The sequence below is a fragment of the Pelecanus crispus genome, chromosome 12 (assembly GCF_030463565.1).
Source record: "Pelecanus crispus isolate bPelCri1 chromosome 12, bPelCri1.pri, whole genome shotgun sequence".
NCBI lineage: Eukaryota > Metazoa > Chordata > Aves > Pelecaniformes > Pelecanidae > Pelecanus > Pelecanus crispus.
Genome location: NC_134654.1, coordinates 21,660,187 through 21,679,305, shown reverse-complemented (window position 1 = coordinate 21,679,305; position 19,119 = coordinate 21,660,187). Strand labels below are relative to the sequence as shown.

Sequence of the window (19,119 nt, the reverse complement as noted above, 5' to 3'; positions counted from 1 at the left end):
GCGGCGCAGCGGGCGGTGATGGCGGCGCGGGGGCGCTGAGCGGCACCGCCATGGCCGAGCTGGCGGCGGCAGCGGAGGGGCCGCCGCGGGGCCGCACGCCCAGCCCGGGACCCGGAGGGGCGCCGGGGCCGCCCAGCCCCCGCGCGGCCGGAGCGGCGGCGGGCTCCGGCGGGGCGCTGTCCCCGCCCGGCGCGGCCCGGCCGCCCGCTGCCTCCAAGTGGGTGCGCCTGAACGTGGGCGGCACGTACTTCGTGAGCACCCGGCAGACGCTGTGCCGGGAGCCCAAGTCCTTCCTGTGCCGCCTCTGCTGCCAGGACGGGCCCGAGCTCGGCTCCGACAAGGTGAGGCCGCAGCGGGGGCCGGCCCCCAGCCCACCCCCGGATGGCGAGGCCCCGGGCCCGGCCCGTGACCGCCCCTCCTTGAGCTGCCTTAGCCCCCGTGGCAGCCGGTGTCGCCGGGGGGCGACGCCCTGACCCCGCTGTACGGGCCGGGTGACAGCCCCGGCTGCCGCTGTTCCCACGGCCAGCAACCCCGACGCGGCTCTACGGCCCCAGCAGCCCCTGACCCCGCGGCGTGGATGGGCCGATCTCCACAGCAGCCCCACTCCCACGGTCCCCAGGGATGCACGTTGCTCTGACACACACCGGCTCCTTGTCCCTCGTGTCCCATTACATGGCCGCAGCTTTGGCCGCATCCCCGGGAATGGGGCTTGGAGGTGGCCCTCGTGCCTGTAACACCCCGGTGCTGCAGGCGCCGATGCCCTCCACCTCCCGTGGTGACACGGCTCCTCTTGGGGCTCAACCAGCACCTTCCCACGGTGGTTACTTACAGCAGAGACAGAAGTAGAAGGAAGCTTTCTGAGAAACAGGAATTTTAATGATTTCTCGCCCTGAGCATGGCTTTGGGTTTGGTTGGCTGGCTGGGTTTTTTTAATATATCTTATATTGTTCCTTACATGGGTGGATAGTTTTGAAGTCATGGCAGTTTATTGTAAGGATTTTGCAAACGGTTATTCTTGTAATTGCAGGTTTGCTGTAGGATCTGCTGCACAAGGTTTTGTAAATATTTTGTGGGTAGGTCAGACTCAGAATTATTCAGGTCTCTTGCCACTCTGTTCAGAATTTAATCAAAAGATAAGTGCTGGTTGTGATCAGAATAGCAGTCACCAGCATCAGTGAATAGAGGAGATGACATTTCAGAGTGGGGTTTTTTTCACAGTTTTTATTGCTTTAGAGCAGATTGATTGGCAGGACAAACGTTGCTTTAAAGTGATTTAAGGGAGTGATATGAAAGACTTCTGGGCAGGCTTTGTCAATGCTTCATAGCTGGCTCAAGAGATGTTTTTGTTTGTGAATCATTGCTTATTTGATGACAATAGTTATGGCATTGCTAGAGACACGGCTGGTGCATTGCAATGTGCATTTTCAGTAGCAGAAATAAGAGGAGAAGTAAAGAGCTACTTAAACCATTATATGCTGTTAGCTAGAACTGGAGATCCAGTTTTCCTTCAGAGTCTCCTGGTTAAAACTGGTCTGGAAAACAAATTTAGACAGAACACAACTGCCAGCTTTTGGGTTTTATTATTGCAGTGAAGAAAAACTGCTAAACCCTGCTTTTCTTTCCAGGTATATAAACTCTGTTCATAGAAGTGCTTAATTTCAAGCATCTGCCAGCATTACTGAGCTGCAACATTTGTAGCTGAGTTCAGATATTAAAAAAAAAAAAAAGTTGGTTTAAATGTGGAGTCATTAGTACACCTTTTACAGGCAAATGAATCCAGGTTCTCAGAGAGAAACTGTTCAATTTATTGTTTGCAACTGAAATTATTTTTTTTTCCTGGTACCACTTAACCATCCCTACTTCATTCCTGTACACACCCAACAGGATGAGACAGGGGCATATCTCATCGATAGAGACCCCACGTATTTTGGTCCAATACTGAACTACCTCCGACATGGGAAGCTCATCATAAACAAGGAGCTTGCAGAAGAAGGTAAGAGAAAGATACAGGGGAAGAACTGCAAATGCTATTTGATAGCGGTATCTGAGAGCCATCATCAGAAACTTGCCTGAGTGCATCGGGTTCTTGACGTGGCAATGTGTACGGGTGTGAGCAAGACACATTTCCCAGTAGTGCTGTTAGTGCTGTTAGTACTGTTAGTTTCTCAGAAGGATGCTCATTAACAGGGATTAAATCATTAGATTATGTATCTTCCTGAAAGCAGAGGCCTGCAGCTTACAACACAACCCATCATTGTTCTGCTCAGCTCAAAGTCTTCTGTTAGCAGAGCAAAAAATCTGTTAGCACATCTCCCTCCACAGACAGCAGTTGTCTACAAGCAGACAGCTTTGGTGACTTTCCCCTAATGGGGCTGTGCAAACAAAATAGAGATTGTACCACGAGGTTTCTGATAATCCCAGGGAAAGGGGAATAATCTTTCTTAAAGGTCCTCTAAGTGACAAAAGGAGGTGACAGCCTGGGAACATGAGATCGGTGGCACACTCTATTCAGCATTTGGGGATTTTCTCATATCTGGGCTAGATTTGGAGTCAGCAGCAGGTGTTGCATCCTTGTAGCAGATTCATCTTCATTCTGCCCTGTACAAAGTAACAGAATTTCTCTCTGCTTTTGGTTCCTTTTTTAGGGGTACTGGAAGAAGCAGAGTTTTACAATATTGCATCTCTTGTGCGGCTGGTGAAGGAGCGGATACGGGATAATGAGAACAGAACCTCTCAAGTAATGCTCAGGAACTTTTGTGTTATGAAGTCAGTTATTTTCTGTAGTGTAGTAAAAGGACATGTAGCTGTAGACACTTCTAGTAGCAGTGTTTTAGTTTAGTCATCTTTAACAGGTGCAATCAATGCTTTTAGGTAGATCCAAGGCACAGCTAGGAAAGAGTATCCATTATGGTTTTATAAACACAGACCACTGAGTCATCTTGTTAGCACTGCAGGGAAAGACAATGAACAGTTAAACAAGAGGGCCCAGGAGCAAAGATGGGTAGTTATAAAGCAAAACAAACTGCTTTGGTAAGTAAAGAATAGTTCAAACTCTTCCTTCTCTAAACCATTTTCTTCCCTTTATATCTGTCTCTCTGTGGCAATTTTTTTTCCATTGCTGCTCAGCTGATATTAGCATACCCTCTAGATTCAATTTCAGAAGAGAAACACTTTCAAAAAGCAGTAAATGGCTTTGAAAGCCAAAGAGCCAAAGAAGTTTTGCTTTCACTGGCCTTTAGATGCATAGAAGGCTTTTAAGAGAAGCATGCCAACTGTATGTACCTGTTTTAGAATCATTTGGATGGTCAAGAGGATGACACCCTAGAAAGCCTGTGGGGCTCAGACTTCCTCAAATAACAGGATGACAGAGCAGGAGAGGCTTATTAATTTCCTAGCTTGATGCTAGTATAACACTTACTAAACTCTTGCTTATTTTTATTCTCCATGCTTTAGGGACCTGTGAAGCATGTGTACAGAGTCCTGCAGTGCCAAGAGGAGGAGCTCACACAGATGGTGTCCACTATGTCTGACGGGTGGAAATTCGAACAGGTACCATTACCAAAGAACGGCAGAATCCCTTTGAAAGCTGCATATGGAATAAGCAGAGTTTGCTATTTAATTGCACTTCACACTGCTCTTCTGAAGCAGCAGTCTGAACTGAGCAGCAGTCCACTTACGTAGAATAACTGACAAGGAAAGGCAGAATTCGCTCAATCTGCCAAGAGGATGTAATTTTCTCTCAGGACTTCTTGTATCCTTATCAAATCACAGAACAATTCTTCCCTTCTTGTGCATTTCATCATATATATCAAGCCCCAGTACAGGAGTTTTATCCAGGAAAATTAACAGAGCCATGAAAAAAACACAGCACGATTCTTCTGGAAGCTCAAAGCCATGAGTCCTGCGTTTGCTAAAGAGGTGCTGAGTGACAGGAGAAATACACTTCCTGCAGATGCTTTCATAACGCAGCCAGTTTCAGGGCTACGTGTCACTGAAGTTGCATATGGCATTAGTTCCAGATTTGGTTTCTGGAATTGAATGCAGTCCTCTTATTTAGGAGGATGGAGAACCAGAAACCAGCTGGCCTGCATGTTAATGCTATATTAAGAAACTGCAGAATAGGCTCTGTGGATTACAGCTCTGCTGTCTTCCCAATTAGTCCAGCTTCAGTACAAGTGGATGTTGTGGGAAATGTGCTGACACGAAGTGAGGCATTGGATTAGCAACAGTGCTTTGCATCACTTGTTCATATATATCTGTTCTGTAATGCCTGAAAACTCCTATTGCGTATTGGAGAGGCAGTCAAAAACTCATGCACCTGTGAGCTGATAGTGAAATCTTGTGACTAAGAGCCACTAGCTGCTTTATGGAAATGCTGTTCTCCAACACCCAGGTTTTGCTGTCCAAAAATGTACTTAACATATGTTGCCTTTCACACATCCCCAAAACCAAAAGGTTCTATGCAGTGCCCTACACAGGAGTCTGCACCCTTCCATCTTTCCTAGTCTTGCTTTTCAAATCTATAATGATAGGGTCAAGATACTGGTTACAAGCAAATGCTAGTGTGTTCCCTTCCTGTTTCCTCCCTCCCTCCCTCCCTCTGCCATCCACAGCCTTTGCACAAACCACCAAGATCCCTGCCAGCCTCCTCTTTCCTGTGCACTGCAAGCACCAGCAAAATTTCCTGCACATCCCACTCCAGCACGTTCCCACCATCAGGAGCTGTTCTTGCCCTCCTCTGGGACTTGCATTCAGCTCAAACGGCCCCAGGGGCAGCAATCCTAAAGAGGACAGACAGATACGGTGCTCTGGTCAGGGCTAGACCTCACACAGCAGTACAGCCTCTCTCCAGCTGCCAGATGGTCCGGACTGGGTCACAGCGCAGGAACATGGCAGTGGTGCAGCACGGGATACATCCCGTGCTGAAACGGGCCCTACTGGGAGGCTGCAGCCTATTGCCAAGGTCTTTTCCCAGATGTGCAACCCAGTGTGGCTTCCACCCTCCCCCAAATCACACCACATGGCATGCTGAGATATGTTAGGAAAGATGGTAACAGATCTGCATATTGGGGACAAAGAGAGCCTGTTGCTAAACCTTAGCCTGGATGCCAGTGGTTGAACAGAGCAGATGTTCCCTTCATGCGCTCTTTGGATCCAGTCGCTTCATAACATCAAAAACACTGGTTGAGAAAACTGCAGGAAAGCCAGAAGTGGTAAAAGCTGTTGTAGCCTTATTGTCTGTCAGGCTTGGGTTCTCAGAGGAGCATGCGGCCTTTCAGGTTCTCTGCCTTGTACCATTTGGTCCTGCTTAAATTAAGGATGGAATAGAAATTTGCTATTTTAAACAGAAATCCATTCTCCTTTCCACCTACAGTTCAGTAGTCTGGAAAATGGCTATCTTTGACAAACACAGAGTATCTTTTGCTGAGTAAATAATGGTGTGTGGTATTGAAATATCCAAGAGCTTAAGTCAAGACAGGGAGCAGGGAAGCAAAAGCAGAATTTTTTTTTTTTAATCCTGTGTCTGTTGCCCTCAGCACAAACATCAAAACCTGTTTAAAACAGTACTGGAGGTCAGTCAGTAGGACAGCCCCCCCAAGTCTTCCTGCAGCTGCACTGCAACCATGTAGTCATCTGCCTAGGAAGGCTGTTGACTGCACCTGTCTCATATATAAATATGGAGTGCTCTCTTCTAAAATCCATTAGGACATGGAAGTTAGGGTGTATGCTACATATTAAAGTTTCCTAAATATACACAGTTGATAAGATTCACATTGTTTTCTTCAGATTACTTAGATTTATTATCTGGAAAGCAGAATTGAGTTGTAAATGACAAATTAGCTCTGCACTCCAGGATGTCCTTTTAATATAATAATGATAAATGAGACAGATGGAATTTCTTGGATCGAGTCCAGACCCCTCATCACAACAGTAATAGAATATAATCCCATTTGTACAGATATCAAACTCCATCTTGACAGCATCTACATAAAGAATGGTGCCAGTTTGCCACATGTCCCTAGTTAATCTAACATCTGTCTGTGGTAAAGAATTGCCTTTCCAGTTTTTACACAGCAAAGTCAAAAGGCAAGTTGAGAGCCGAGTTCGGTGTAGCCTGGACCAGGAAGTCTGCGTTGCCTGCCCCATAGATGAATTAGCTGCATATTATATATTGCAAAATCTGACGTGTTTTTCCTTTTTCTGCCCTCAGTAATTGGAAAATGTTCTGTTGTGTTCAGCGCTACAGTTTCAGGATGGAATTTCTTCCTGGGGCTCCGGGTGCCACTAGAGGGCTCTGGAGCTCGGCTGTGTCCCTGCCTTATGCACAGGAAAGCCTGTACACAGGCAGCTAAGCGGGGAGACACTTCAGGTCCAGAACAGGTCTCACTGGGCAGTGGTACCTCACAAAGCAAGTGTAGGAATAAAGCAAAAGTCAAGACTTTTTGATAGTTACCTTGGCTGTCTCCTCTTGCACAGCTAATCAGCATTGGATCTTCCTATAACTACGGAAACGAAGACCAGGCAGAATTCCTCTGCGTTGTGTCCAGGGAGCTCAACAATTCTACCAATGGCATTGTCAAGGAGCCCAGCGAGAAGGCAAAGGTAAGGCATCTGCTCAGATGTATTGACTTGAACTCCACTATGCAAAGAAAAAGCCCTTCTTACACTAGCAGATCCATGATTTGCAGTAGCAGTTCTGTGTACCAGCTTTCCTATTTCCTCCTGTATGCATGATCTTCCCCTCTTGGAAGATTTCACGTTTTACTGTAGGACAAGAGCTAAGGCTCTTTGTACGTTTCAAATTAAGACAAAAAAAATGGAGGATAGACTTGAAAAAGGAGGACAGCATAGCAAGGGTCTTTGAGATTGGTCACATTTTGTGGTTGAAGGCTATTGCAGGGAGAGACAAGCTTCCCCCCCCCCCCCCCCCTCTTTCAATCCACTCTTCTTTTCCCCCCAGGATAGCAACAAAAGGCGACATTCTTAACTCCTGGCAGGCAGCTAATTAGGATTTCTAGAGAAGGGCTCAGTCTGCTTTAACCAGCCTGTCATTTGTTATGGTAGCATAAAAGCCAGCAAGCTGCTCTCACATTAGTCCATCTTTCCTTTCTCTGAAAGGACTCTGAACATGAACTTTTGCATCTAAACTTGTCCAAGGTATTTATAGAAGCTCTCTTCTTTTTCAGATTCTTCAAGAGCGAGGATCGCGGATGTAATTCAAGTGTCCACTCCGTTAAAACTCCCAGATGTCAAAAGGGCAGTCTAGCTGGGCAGAGCATCTCTCCACAGTGCAACCTTGCCCTTGTACAGTAACCAAGCTAATGCAAAGCAAAGCCGAGCCTGTCCTGCCAATGGCGAATAATTCTGGTCATAACCAAAGGCTTCCCTCTTGCCCTGGAAACCAAGGAAGGAAAAGGCTCTTCCAGTTGGATAGTCCTTTCCACAAGTATTTGTTTTATTTTCTTGGCCAGCACTGTATTGAATTTTTCCAACAATGGCTGGGCCAGATTCCCAGTCGGAGCCTCTGCGTAGGTTGCTCAGGTCCACAGGCCCTTGTAATCGGTCCCACCTTCCACAGGCTGGCGTAGGTGGGAAGATCAGTATTTGATCTGTGCCATTTCTTGCACCCAGGTCTGCCACCAGAAAAGTGCAGGGACCTTGCAGTGCTCCCCCTCCGGATCAGCCAGCCCCCCTAAATCAGAAGAACAGGTCTTTAAAAGGAGAAACAAAACAACCACTCGTAAAAAAACCCACACAAACTTTTTCCATTCTTGCTTTGTATTTGTTCCATGTTCAATTCCGAAGAGCTGAGTTTAGATACTAAGGGGAGTGGAGTCATGTGTACATCTAACACAGGTCTCACTGTTAACACTATTACATATGGGCTCCTGGCATTTTCCAAAGCCCATTACTTTGCATGCATAAACAGAGGCCTGTGTACACTCAGAATAGCGAGAGAGTGATAGTTCTGTCCTTTACGCTTCTCTGCTGAAGAAGAGTGGTGACATCTTCCCCTCCAATACCCTGCCATGGCCATATCTTAGCCTGCTGCAGTCACAAGGTTAGGGACTTGTTGCTGCCAAGTTCAGCTTTGCCTTGTTTGTCTCTGGCAGCGCAGGCTCTGTCTTCTTCCTTCTCACCAAGAGAGGACTTCAGGCAGAATTTCTTTTGTACTGTAGCGAGCAGGTTTGTTTTAACCCATGAGATCCTTTGTGGAGGAGATTCCCTATTTACATGTAGTGATGCATCTGCAGCCCCCTTACGTCCCCACCTTTAAGAGATCACCTCAAATTACAGAGGGGCATCACAGAGTTGGGGGGGGGGGGGGGTGTTGGTGAAAAGTTGCCAAACTGTTGTAATGTTTCTTGTCCAAAGTGATGTGTCGACTTCTGTGACTTTTCTTTCTTTTGGGGTTTGGGTTTCTTTTTTTTTTTTTTTGGAATGCCTTGGATGGATGTGCAAAATGTTCGTTTGTGCCTCTCTTGAATTCTGATCTTAGCCAAACTGCAGTCACTGGTTCCTCTCTGTTAATCTGTGCCATCCCTAACCAAGGGCATGTCCCTCCTATTCTGGTAAATGGAATTTCTTAGGAATTTGCTGCATGTTTTTCCCCGTTTCATCCTAGCTTTGTTCTTTGTAGCCTAAGTGTCCAGGCACTTGGGTCTTTTTGAGTCAAGTCCCAAACTGACATTAAATGCAAAGCTTCAGAGATGCTGGAATTCACAGACATTGACAAGCTTAGAGCAGATGTTTCTCAGTAAGGTATCGGAAAAATTCCTCACCTGGACTGAGGTGCTGGGCTCCTTTCTGGAGGACTTCAGCTACCTGTGGTCTCCTTAAAGCTTTGAGACTGAATTAAGCAGGTTTCCCATCTTACTGCTTGTTGCTGACAGGGCCTTGCCGCAGTGTTACCAATGGTCCAACAACCAGTTCAGCAAACAAGATGAGCAGCAAAGACAGTGAGTGACACCGCTGCACTCTGCCTCCTTACAGTCCTTCTGTGTGTACTCTAGCCTGTCCTCCCGTCCTGCTTTGCCAACGTACCTCCTCCGGTGGAGGCTTTGCCTCACGCTCAAGAAGGACTGATTCATTTTCTGTGCTAGTTTAATCCTGGTAACAACAGACTGTGCCAAATGTTTTTGAATTCACGTTGTGTCAGTTACAGGCTGTTGAAACGCAGCTGGCTTGCCATCACGCTGAAGAACCCAGCTCTTTTTTCTTCCCTCCATCTTCCCTGTTTATAATGTGGTGAGATGGTATTGGTGTGATTAGACCATATGCCTCGGCTGGGCCTAAATAACACTGTGATGTGTATAGATATCTCTCCTCTGTCAGTATCTTGTAGCCTCAGTCATTGTCCATCTGTGCTCACAGCTAAGAAATCAAGAAGCGCATGTATGCAAGTTAGCAGCGTAAAAAGCCCTTTAACACTGTCATCTGTCTTTCCCTTCCTCAGAGGAGGGAGTTTCTGGGAACTGGTCAAGAAATATCAAACTGAAGGCAACAGGAGCTGGTGGATCTGCTTTTGTCACATTGCTGCCAGCTGAGCACCTTGCTGTTCAAACTGTGGAGCTCAAAGCAACGCTAGTTGCAAAGGGAGACTTTGTCCAGTACAGCTCAAGTAGATAAAAACGATACCTCGTTGCTTTTTTGTATCACCAAAAATGCCATATGTGGTGAAGTCCACCAGAGGATTGCCTCAGGCAAGAGTGATGCCATCACTCTCCCCTCTGAGCCAGAGAGCCTAAAAATTACCATTACCAGTTGAGTGGAACAGCTATTTAACCCACATGCACAAGAAAGACTATCAAAGTTGCATCTTGGTTTTCCCCTCTGTGCCGCTCTCTGCAGCAAGGACGTACCAGGGGGTTGAAGACTTTTGGGGTTCAATTGCAGGATCTTGAAGTTCAACAGAACAAGTTTATGGTAGATAACCAATCATCGGTACTGGACACTCGAGTTCTTAGGCGATATTTAGGACCAGGCATGCAGTCCATCTGGAGCAGGTACATTCCCAGTGGAGGATTTCTCCTTTCCTGACTGTGCTAGGTCACCTGTACCCTGAGACCAAGGCTGGTCTCAGCATTATGCACCAGTTGCATCCCTTCTGTGCACAAGACAGGGCTTTTCCTTCCATTGCCTTTCACTCAGTCACAACTATATCAAAACTAGCGCTGAATTAGGATGAAATTTGTCCCATTCACTCTAAAAAAGGTAGCATGTTATGGTGAGTAGGGTAGGTGAGCAGGGGTAGATCTACTGGGTATCCAAGAGTGCTTGTGCCTCTTGGGAAGGTTCACTTTAAAGCATTAATCCTGGGAATGGAGACTATGACACTTTGGGTTTTTTAAACTTTCCCAGTGGCCTAAATTGTTCCATTATGGCAAGACTGGAAATAACCTCTTAAAGTGTCTTTGTTTCTGCACATTTTTAAAAATCAATTTTTCTCAGGGGTGACTGAGTGGGCTGAGGCAAAGGGGGCACGGTTAGCTGCAGGGCGATGGGACGGAGCAGCTCCCCAGTCCTGCAGCTGGGCCGTGGGCTCCTCCCCTCGGGTTTGCCTGCAAACCCAGAGGTTTTGTACAGTTTGTCACGTGTCAGTGCCCTTTGCTACTGTTTCTCTTTGTTTATTAAATGTGTTTGAATAACAGTTGAGATGCTGTGATTTTTTTTTTTTTCCAAATAAAGATTCTGAAATGGGTTTGAAAAGTTTGAACAAACAGTCTGCAGCCTGCTGCTTTCTCTGCATGCATTTGCCACCTTATCACTGCATTAGGGGGAAAGAAATGTGAAAATTGGGTACCTGCTTCTGGCTCCAATTCCTTTATAACTGATTTGCCAAGAGGAGAATGCAGTTAGATTTTGAGTCCTCGGTTACTTTCAGAGAAAAAGGCAAACTGAAGCATGTTTCTGATTTTCTGTTATGAAAAAGAATCTAAACTTTTACATTTATCTTTACCATTTCCACTGACAACCACAAGCAAGAAGACCGTTAATACAAGCATTAACTGTGAGTATCTAAGAGGGAAGATGATTTTTTTGTCAACTTCCGTTTGTTAAACCCCTAACTTGACTCTGGACCAGCACACATGGCACAAAGGTCTGGCTGCTGCAGACAGCTTTGCGCCTTCCTCTACCACAAAAGGCCCATGCTGAACGCCCGCAGAAGCTTGCAAACAGCTCTCTACTTTCCCACACAAGACCAAAGATACAAGGTTCTTGCCATCACTGAGACAAATAGAATGAGCATGAGAAAAATAAGTGGAGTTTCTAAAAGCTAGCTTCCCCTTGTGTTCTGAGCCTGCAGCTGACTGCTGGGCAAGAGACTGCCCTGGGCATGTGGCATTAGCCCAGAAACCCTGGAGGATGTTTTAAATAATAGTTGCTCTATTACCTCCACCGTGAAAACTGCCAGCCTTCCCTGTGTTTGTGTCTTTAGCAAGACTGGTGGATTAGCCAAGATTTAGGTTCTTTCCTGTTTACAGAGCATTGCAACTCAGAAATGTTTGAGACGCAGAGGTGCCAACAGGTGGACGAGCAGTGGGGAGACAAAGAGGCAAACCAGACAGTCAAGCTTTGGTGATGTCAAAAGTTGGGTAACGTTGACAATTCAGGCCCAACACGGGGAAAAGGAGGAGAAGTAAAGACATACATGAAGATTGCGAAAATTTTACTTTTCACTATAAGTGGCTGCTGACCACTGTAGCTGCTCTGAAGGCTGTCCAGCAGGCACGCTGCCTGCCTCCACTTCATCCCCACCATGACAGGAGCCTCAAAGCAACCGAGCAGGGAGGGGGTTGGCACATCCCCAAACCAGGGTTTAACACCAATGCAGTGGAAGAAGATGAGACTCTCCCCCCATGGGGCCACACGGGGAGCTCATGGGCATGGGCGGGGGGCAGAAACCATGGCTGAGCCAAGTCACCACGTAGCATGGGTTGATTTAATACGGTGCTTTTCAAACCTCTTTGACCCATCCCCATATCTCTGTGCCAGACCTGACAGCAGGTCTGGACTGCCAGTGAACTTGCCCAAAGCAAAGCCATGCTCAAGTGCTGGCAGCATCTTGGGCAGAGACAGAAACTGCAGGGTTGGCACTGCTGACACCACATGCATATTAGATCACGTTCACAAGGTAAGACTTGTCAGCAGAAATTCAAATTACAGCTGGCATTTCAGGCCTGCAGCCATAACCTCCCTGCTCTCCCACATTAAGACTGTCCTATAAGGCCACGTAGGCTGGAAAAGCCTTTGTGCAGGACCTTTAACCAGCTCCAGGTCTGCCAGGCAGGCGGTTCCTCTAACACAATGCTACATCACCCTGCAGAAGACACAAGTGTCACTCAACGGTTTCTGCAGAAACTGCAAGCTGGAGCCACCAGGCCTTTGTACCATCCCTTGCTTTCCCATCCAAGACTGTGCAATCCACTTAACTCCTTTTAAAAATAATTTCTTTACTTCTTGCTGCAGAAAACAGGCGATGCCTCAGCATTACCAAGCAGCGAGAGGTTGTGCTAGATAGGCAGCAGTGGGTGTTACCTTACTCAGATGAAAAAAATGAACCCTCTGCACCATCTCTTAATAAGCAGGTCTTGCTGTTGCCAGGGGCCAGACCAAAGCTCAGCTCTCCCTGTTGCCAAAAGCCAGGCTGCTCTAGATCCGTTGCAGCAGGAGAAAGGAAAGAGGGGGACGGCTTGCAGCAGAACTGACCTCAGCAGAGGGTTAAGGCCCTGGCTCTTGGCTGGGTTTGTCAGAACACCCCAGGCTGCCTCCAAACCCCACTGCCCCAAGAAGATGTGGGATGCCTGGTGGAGGCACCTCCCCAGGGACAAGCAGCTCCTGTGGGTGAGGGGCTCCGACCTGGGGCTGTGCCACTGCCAAGGCAGGAGATGGACGGCAGCACAAACACGCCCAAGGAACTTAGTACCTGTCCATGGCAGGATTTGGTCCCTCCTACCCCCCAGAGGCAACTAGGCGAAATAAGCCCAGGTGGCTTTGCCAGGTGCTTGGGAGGAAGATGAGTAACAAAACATCGCTGAGATTTTCTGATAGCCACAGAGTAAAGTCAGCAAGTAGCGCACGCATCCAAGCTGCGGCAGAGGGACTTTAAAACCCCTTTATCAGCCTTCTCTGCATTGGAAAGGGCATGAAAGGAGCAATCCCACATCCCGCCTCTGGAAGGAAAGGCTCAGGCTTCCACAGGGGCTGAGCCCACCCTGGCCACCACACTGTGTCTGGGGGCCACCTGGCTCCCCGGGGCTGGGGCTCACCTCGCAGCAACACCACAAAACTCCCATTAGTCACCCCCAGCTGGCAGCTCAGCTTGCCCCTGCCAGTTTTGCCCGGAGCACAATTTAATTGTTTTTCTGGCCTGCCCGGTCATGTCTGTGGACAAAGAGAAAACCCAAATTGACATTAAAGATCGGAAAGGGTTTTAGCAGTGTTGAGGCACCTATCAGCACCTGACTTCTCAGCCTGGGGCTCCAGCAAGAAGCGGTAGAAATTGCTGCTGCATTTCCCCTCTCCGCACACATCTGGGAGAGTAACACCTGGTGGTTCAGAGGTCTGGCCACAATCATAAATGCATCTTGCACAACACATACACTCTTCTGCTCTGCCTCAGGCTCTCATGTAAAGACGAAGGTCAGTTCGTCACTTAGCCACCCACCTTCACCCGGAACAAAGTAATCAAGCCAGATCTATTTGCAGACAGAAAGCCTGCAGATACTTTCAACCCAGCTAACTGTTTGGAAAACAAGGACCTTAGCCATGTCCTTCCACCTAGATCTGGTTCTGAGGCAGTCACTCACTGAAGGCTTAACCAAACTTTCATATGGGCAAATAACCTCCATGTACCCTCTCCTTTCCAGGGCTGGAGAAACACATTGGTTTCTCCAAGCAACAGTAAAGAAGGAGCTGCAATCTCCTTGCAATTGCTTTCAGCTTGTGGTGTAACAGATGAGCAAAGGCATAAATATTTGACCTTCTGGCAATATGTCCTATTGGAGGCCTCCATCCCTCCTAGGGGTCCCCCAGACTTCAGCAGATAGGAGTCTGATACAAGTCCATCATCAGTCTGAAGTGCAAGAAGTTCTCAAGTTTCATGGGTCCCAAACAGATCCTCAGCGAGCTGAGAGCTCAGCTGGTCTCTGCATCACCAAGAAAATCCTTGGGAAAGGTGAGCACCTTCCACCTGTGGTTTAGCTCAGGGCAGCCTGGGCAGCAGGTCCTTCAGCACAGCCAGGAAAACACGCACCAGTGATCTTGATGAATTCAAATGACAGTGGCTAAAAATGAGGAAAAGTCTTTGGGCAACCAAGCAAAGAGCCAGGCCTTTAACCCAGGCACTGAGTTCAAGATGTCTCAGAAAAGCAAGCAGATTAGTCACTAAAGGGCTAGGAAATACCTCATGAAAAGTCATCCTCATCCTAATATTTCAGTGAGTTTTAGATGACTAAAATTTGAATGCAGAGAAACACGTAAAAAGTAAGAAGATGGTTGTATTTGTCAAACCAAAGGGGTTTTGCCCATGAAACAAAGGCTCAAGGCCATGCTTTGCTGTTTCCACGCACACCCCTGACAACATGACCCTAATGCACACAGCAACCTGCACTTCCCAGCAGGATGAAGAGCTCCTGTCTTTACTTTTCCAGGAATCACCATGCTGAACATTGTGATCCCTCTGGGTGTTGGCACTAAGTTGGATCTCCATTCCCGTCCTGTTGTGACTTCTAGGCATCACCTGCACCTTCCTTGGAGAAACTATCCTTGGACAAGAGAACCGAGCAGGACTGGGCTGGGATGGCAGAACATCTGACAAGACCAGCACAGCCAAAGCTGCTTCCTTTGGCTAGCTGGAGCCCAAAACCCTGCTGGTTTCCCAAAAACCACACTCCACAAGTTCTGGCTGCACACCTTCAATCCCCCACAACCTCTTCTCCACCAGCTGCAAGGATCCAGCAGGGAAACACTTCTCTTGATCCTTCACTCATTAAGTACTTTATTCCTCATTAATAAAAGCCAGGGTAAATGGCAACTAAGAGCTTGATAGATAAGACCTGCTAGAGGGAAACCCCTGCTAGCCACTGCTCAGGGTCCCCAAATGTCAACCCAAGGGACAGATGGGCTGCAGCAGGGTTGGACTCTCACCCACAGCTGCAACACAGACCACTGCCCCACCCTGTGCCTCATCCTCATCTACCGGCTAGAGTTTTCATGCAGCTAACGATAAGGCAACTCCATTTCTTCAAAAGCTTGACTTTTCAGGGAAGACACCACCCTCCTCGCTTTCACAAATGCAGGAAATTGATGGAAGAAAACCACCAGCAGCTTCCAGATATCCTCAGTAATCTCAGCCAGGTTCCCAGCAAAGACCTCTGTCCATTTGGGTAGCCCTCTGACAGCATCAGCCCCTGTCTCTGCCCCGCTCCCAGGGCAGCAGAAACCCACAGCACAGGGCAGCATGGCAGGTCAGGGTGTGACACAGCGTGACCCAGAGCCACTTCCAAAGACACCTCTAGTGTGAATTTATGCAAGCATGTCTTTCTCAGACACATCTCCAGAGCCATCCCCATTGCCTCAGGGAGAGCTGCCCTTCTTGGCACCAACCTGCCCACCCACCGCACAAAGCACAAGCTCTGAGAAAGCCACAGGTAGCGACCGGGGGGGGACAGCACCGGTCAGGAGGGCAAGGGCCAGCTTGCACACAAACCATTTGCAATCACCCACCAGCCAGAGACTTGCCACCAGGGCAAAAACAAGCCACATCTTGCTGGATTCCTGCAAGCTGATGAGAGCTGTCAGTGCATGCTCTGGTGCTAGCTGCCTCCTCAACCCCCACTTCCCTTCTCCACACCAAGCAGTGTTATCCCTTGTACTAGCTAATGGGCATTAAACCTGGTCCCAAAAGTGGGATTTCTCACCTGGTGTTAGACCCACATTATTGGTGATTAAGGAGCACAAAGCAGCCACACAGATCCAAAGTCAACCCAGGATAGCAGAAACCAGTGATGAGACAGATCAAAGATTAATCTAAGCAAGGAGCTGAGCTTAAATGTACCTGGGGAACAAACAGGGTGGGGGGAGTGTGGGAGGGGGCCCCAGATGAGGCTGATCACACTAATTAAGACCTATTAGTGCAGGCAGAGGACCCTGATGCCCTTTGCAGGGGGAGGATGTGGGAGCGATGCTATGGGAACTGCTTGGGAAACTCATGATAAACCAGCACTTCCCCCATCCTTGGCACAGTCCCGTTTTCTCAGCACCAGCAGAGCTGGTCCATAGGGCTGTGCCAGGGCTGTTCAGATCCTGTCCCTGCCTCAGTCTCAGGCCAGGAATCTGTTTTCAGGTGCTCTGAGAGCTCAGTTTCTGCTGGGTCTGCCTGGGTTCAAGGGAAAGATCAGAGCAGGAGTTTAATTTGGGACTGAACCTGGGGCAGGAATAGCTCCCTGCCCCAAACTGCTCTGCAGTCCCACAGCTGAAATGTCACTTAGTTTGCCTTGCTTTTAAAAAAAAAACCAAAACCAAACAATCCCCCCATACTTCCTCTGCGAGATTCAATCTGTCAGACAATTTGCTAATCTGGATCTCTGGAACAAATTCAGCTAGTCTTTCTCAAAAGCGATTTGCAAGTTCTGAGGCATTTGCACCGTGTTTCCAGGTCTATCCCAAAACTTCTGTTGAGGCTGCTGAGCTCAGGACTGGCTTACAGAGCCAGTAACATGCCGATAAAGGACATGTACGGAGCAGGTGGCAACTTGCAGCCACCTCCACTGTGCCCCAGGCATCTGTCTGTCCCTTAAGGGCTGCGAGTGACTGCTGTCAAGTGACATCAGGCAGACAAAAGCCCGTAGCGTTGGGCCAGGCTGCACCACTTGGGGCAACGCTTTAATGGAGCTAGATCTGGATTCTCTGCTGTCAACTTACTGGGTGACCTTGGAAAAGTCAGCTGGGATGTAATACAACCTACCTGGGAGAGGATGGCAAAGCAAGCCAAGATGTCAGCATGAAAAGGTACTTAAAAAGTCACTTATAAAGGTATTTACCAAGAGAAGTGCTTGGCTTTCCTACCCCCAACAGACACTGAGTGACCCCAAAAAACAGTTTATCACCCCACTCAGTTTACAGTAAACATCTTGCTCTGTGCATACAGCCTATTTTACACATTCATAAACTACATGTCCTGCACGCACCAGGGCTGAGCTGGGGAGGCAGGAGGATGCTGCTGCAAGCTACACAGCAGGATGCAGACACCTAACGTACCATGAACAAGAAACTTTCTTCTCCATTTCTATCCCTGCTCCCAAGTCACAGGCATCACCCGGTCTTTGAACGCCCCTCCAAGCCCCATCACTGGGAGCAGCAGTCCTGCCTCCCCCATCAGCCGCGCTCCTGACTTCCCCGCTGGACCCTGCTGCTGGGTCTCCCTCCTCCTGAGCAGCTGTAGGGGAGAAGTGAGCTGCTCTTCTCCCCATGGAGGTACCCACCAGCCGCAAGCTCTTACTGAGGACAATATATAGACACCATCATAATTTGCCCTTGGGTGCTCTCAGCCCAGCAGCTGCTTCTCCCCCATCACAGCTGAAGGAAACTGAGGCACGGAATAAGCAGGGAGAATCACTGTGTGAGCACTCCTGGTCGGCTACCATAAACAACAACTACTAGGGCGGCTCCATCACAGCTAGGGAAATCCAAGAAGACTTGAATACTACTGTCTTGCGGTCATTGGAAGAAGAAGAAACAACATTCAGAACTGAACAAGAGAGAATTAGCTCATCAGGGCAGACAGTGACTGGCAGAGAGTGGCTGGAAAGAAAGACTGAAACCAGCAGTGTGCTCTCCCTTGTCCCATCCAGGGCACGGGTCCGTCCGCAGGCACTGCACGGGCTGGTAGAGGGAAGCACCTTTGCAGCGGTTCATCCGCTCCCAACAAAAGCACACTGTTTGCATTAGGCACCCAGGTGTGGCTATTGCTGTGAATTTCAATCCTATTCCCAACACTATTAGCACAAGACAATCACACGCATGTGAAAATCTGCCTGCGTTTCGCAGGTGGCCCTGGTCTTTCATGTTCACTGCTCAACAGCAGGAGCAGGTTGCCTGAGAACATCGAGCCCATAGGAGCACAAAAACACACACTGGCCCTACATCTTTGCACCATCCATCCTATCTAGTTACCCTGGGAAGGGTTAAACCAAGGTTTTGCGGCGCTGCTGTTGTTCGGTGTAGCCAGCGCTGGAACAAACCCGTTCCTTTAACTTTATGCAAGCAGAAAGCAGTGAGGAGGCAGTGAGGAGGCCATGTGGCACTTGGCAGCACATCTCCAGGGTCCTTGCAGTGACTGTGCAGGTCATGCTGCCCAGGGTAAAAGGTGTCCTGCAGCCAGGGGCAGAATGTGCACAAAAGCCATGGGGTCTGCAGCCCCACTGAAGAGTCCTCCCTGGTGAGCAGGCGCACAGGGAAATGTGAGGGGAGCCAGAAATCTTCTGCTGGACAAACTCAAGAGTTGGACAGGGCAGCTGGGAACAGAGAGGAGCAGTGCTTCTGCCTTTTTTTGCAGGTTTGCTGTTGCCGGGGAGAGGTTTTAGGCTGTCATCCAGCGAATTCACACCAGAGAGACAAGCAGTTGAATTGGTTGCATTATCTGCACCCAGCTAAAGTGGACAAAGGATTAAAGTGTGCTGAGCACCACCACCGTGATTTGCATCTCAGAGCCCCTTCCCACGGGCCCCCTCCGCTCCCGGCCTTTTTTTTTTTTTTTCTGGCTGTGAGCCAGCCGGCCTAAGAGCCCTGTTTACAGAAGTGATGCCTAGGTTAATATTGCAAAAGACTTCATCAAAGCTTTTAGTCGCTACTGAAGCAGAAGTATCTAACCGTGGGCCATGAGCTTATGGGGCTGCGCACACAGGGGATGAGCTGCCCACGCCACGCATGCAGCCAGGCGCTCGCTACCCTTCGTTTGACCAATTCTGGTCTCAGCCTGAGGTATGAAACTAACTTTATGTCACCATGGCATATTTGAAATAATGAGCAAAATCAAACTATTAGTCATTTTTAACACTGCACACAAAACTCAAATGTAGCTATTGTTTTAGGGAAAGAACACTATTTGAGTGCTAA

General features: G+C 48.4%; 1 protein-coding gene across 1 annotated transcript; it reads left to right on the top strand.

The window, feature by feature from the left end:
• Window positions 1-50: 50 nt before the first annotated feature.
• Window positions 51-10,596, top strand: KCTD2 (potassium channel tetramerization domain containing 2). Its single transcript, XM_075719976.1, has 6 exons — window positions 51-341; window positions 1,885-1,993; window positions 2,646-2,737; window positions 3,454-3,549; window positions 6,478-6,603; window positions 7,188-10,596. Exons 1-6 carry the CDS (start codon window positions 51-53, stop codon window positions 7,215-7,217), a joined length of 744 nt encoding a protein of 247 aa, XP_075576091.1. The 3' UTR covers window positions 7,218-10,596.
• The last annotated feature ends 8,523 nt before the right edge of the window (window positions 10,597-19,119 follow it).

What these genes read in the sequence shown, in the direction of transcription:
- KCTD2 (XM_075719976.1), top strand. Translation starts at nt 51, where the DNA reads ATGGCCGAGCTGGCGGCGGCAGCGGAGGGGCCGCCGCGGGGCCGCACG. An exon ending in CCGAGCTCGGCTCCGACAAG is followed by an intron (nt 342 to 1,884) that starts GTGAGGCCGCAG and finishes CACACCCAACAG; the next exon opens with GATGAGACAGGGGCATATCT. An exon ending in CAAGGAGCTTGCAGAAGAAG is followed by an intron (nt 1,994 to 2,645) that starts GTAAGAGAAAGA and finishes TTCCTTTTTTAG; the next exon opens with GGGTACTGGAAGAAGCAGAG.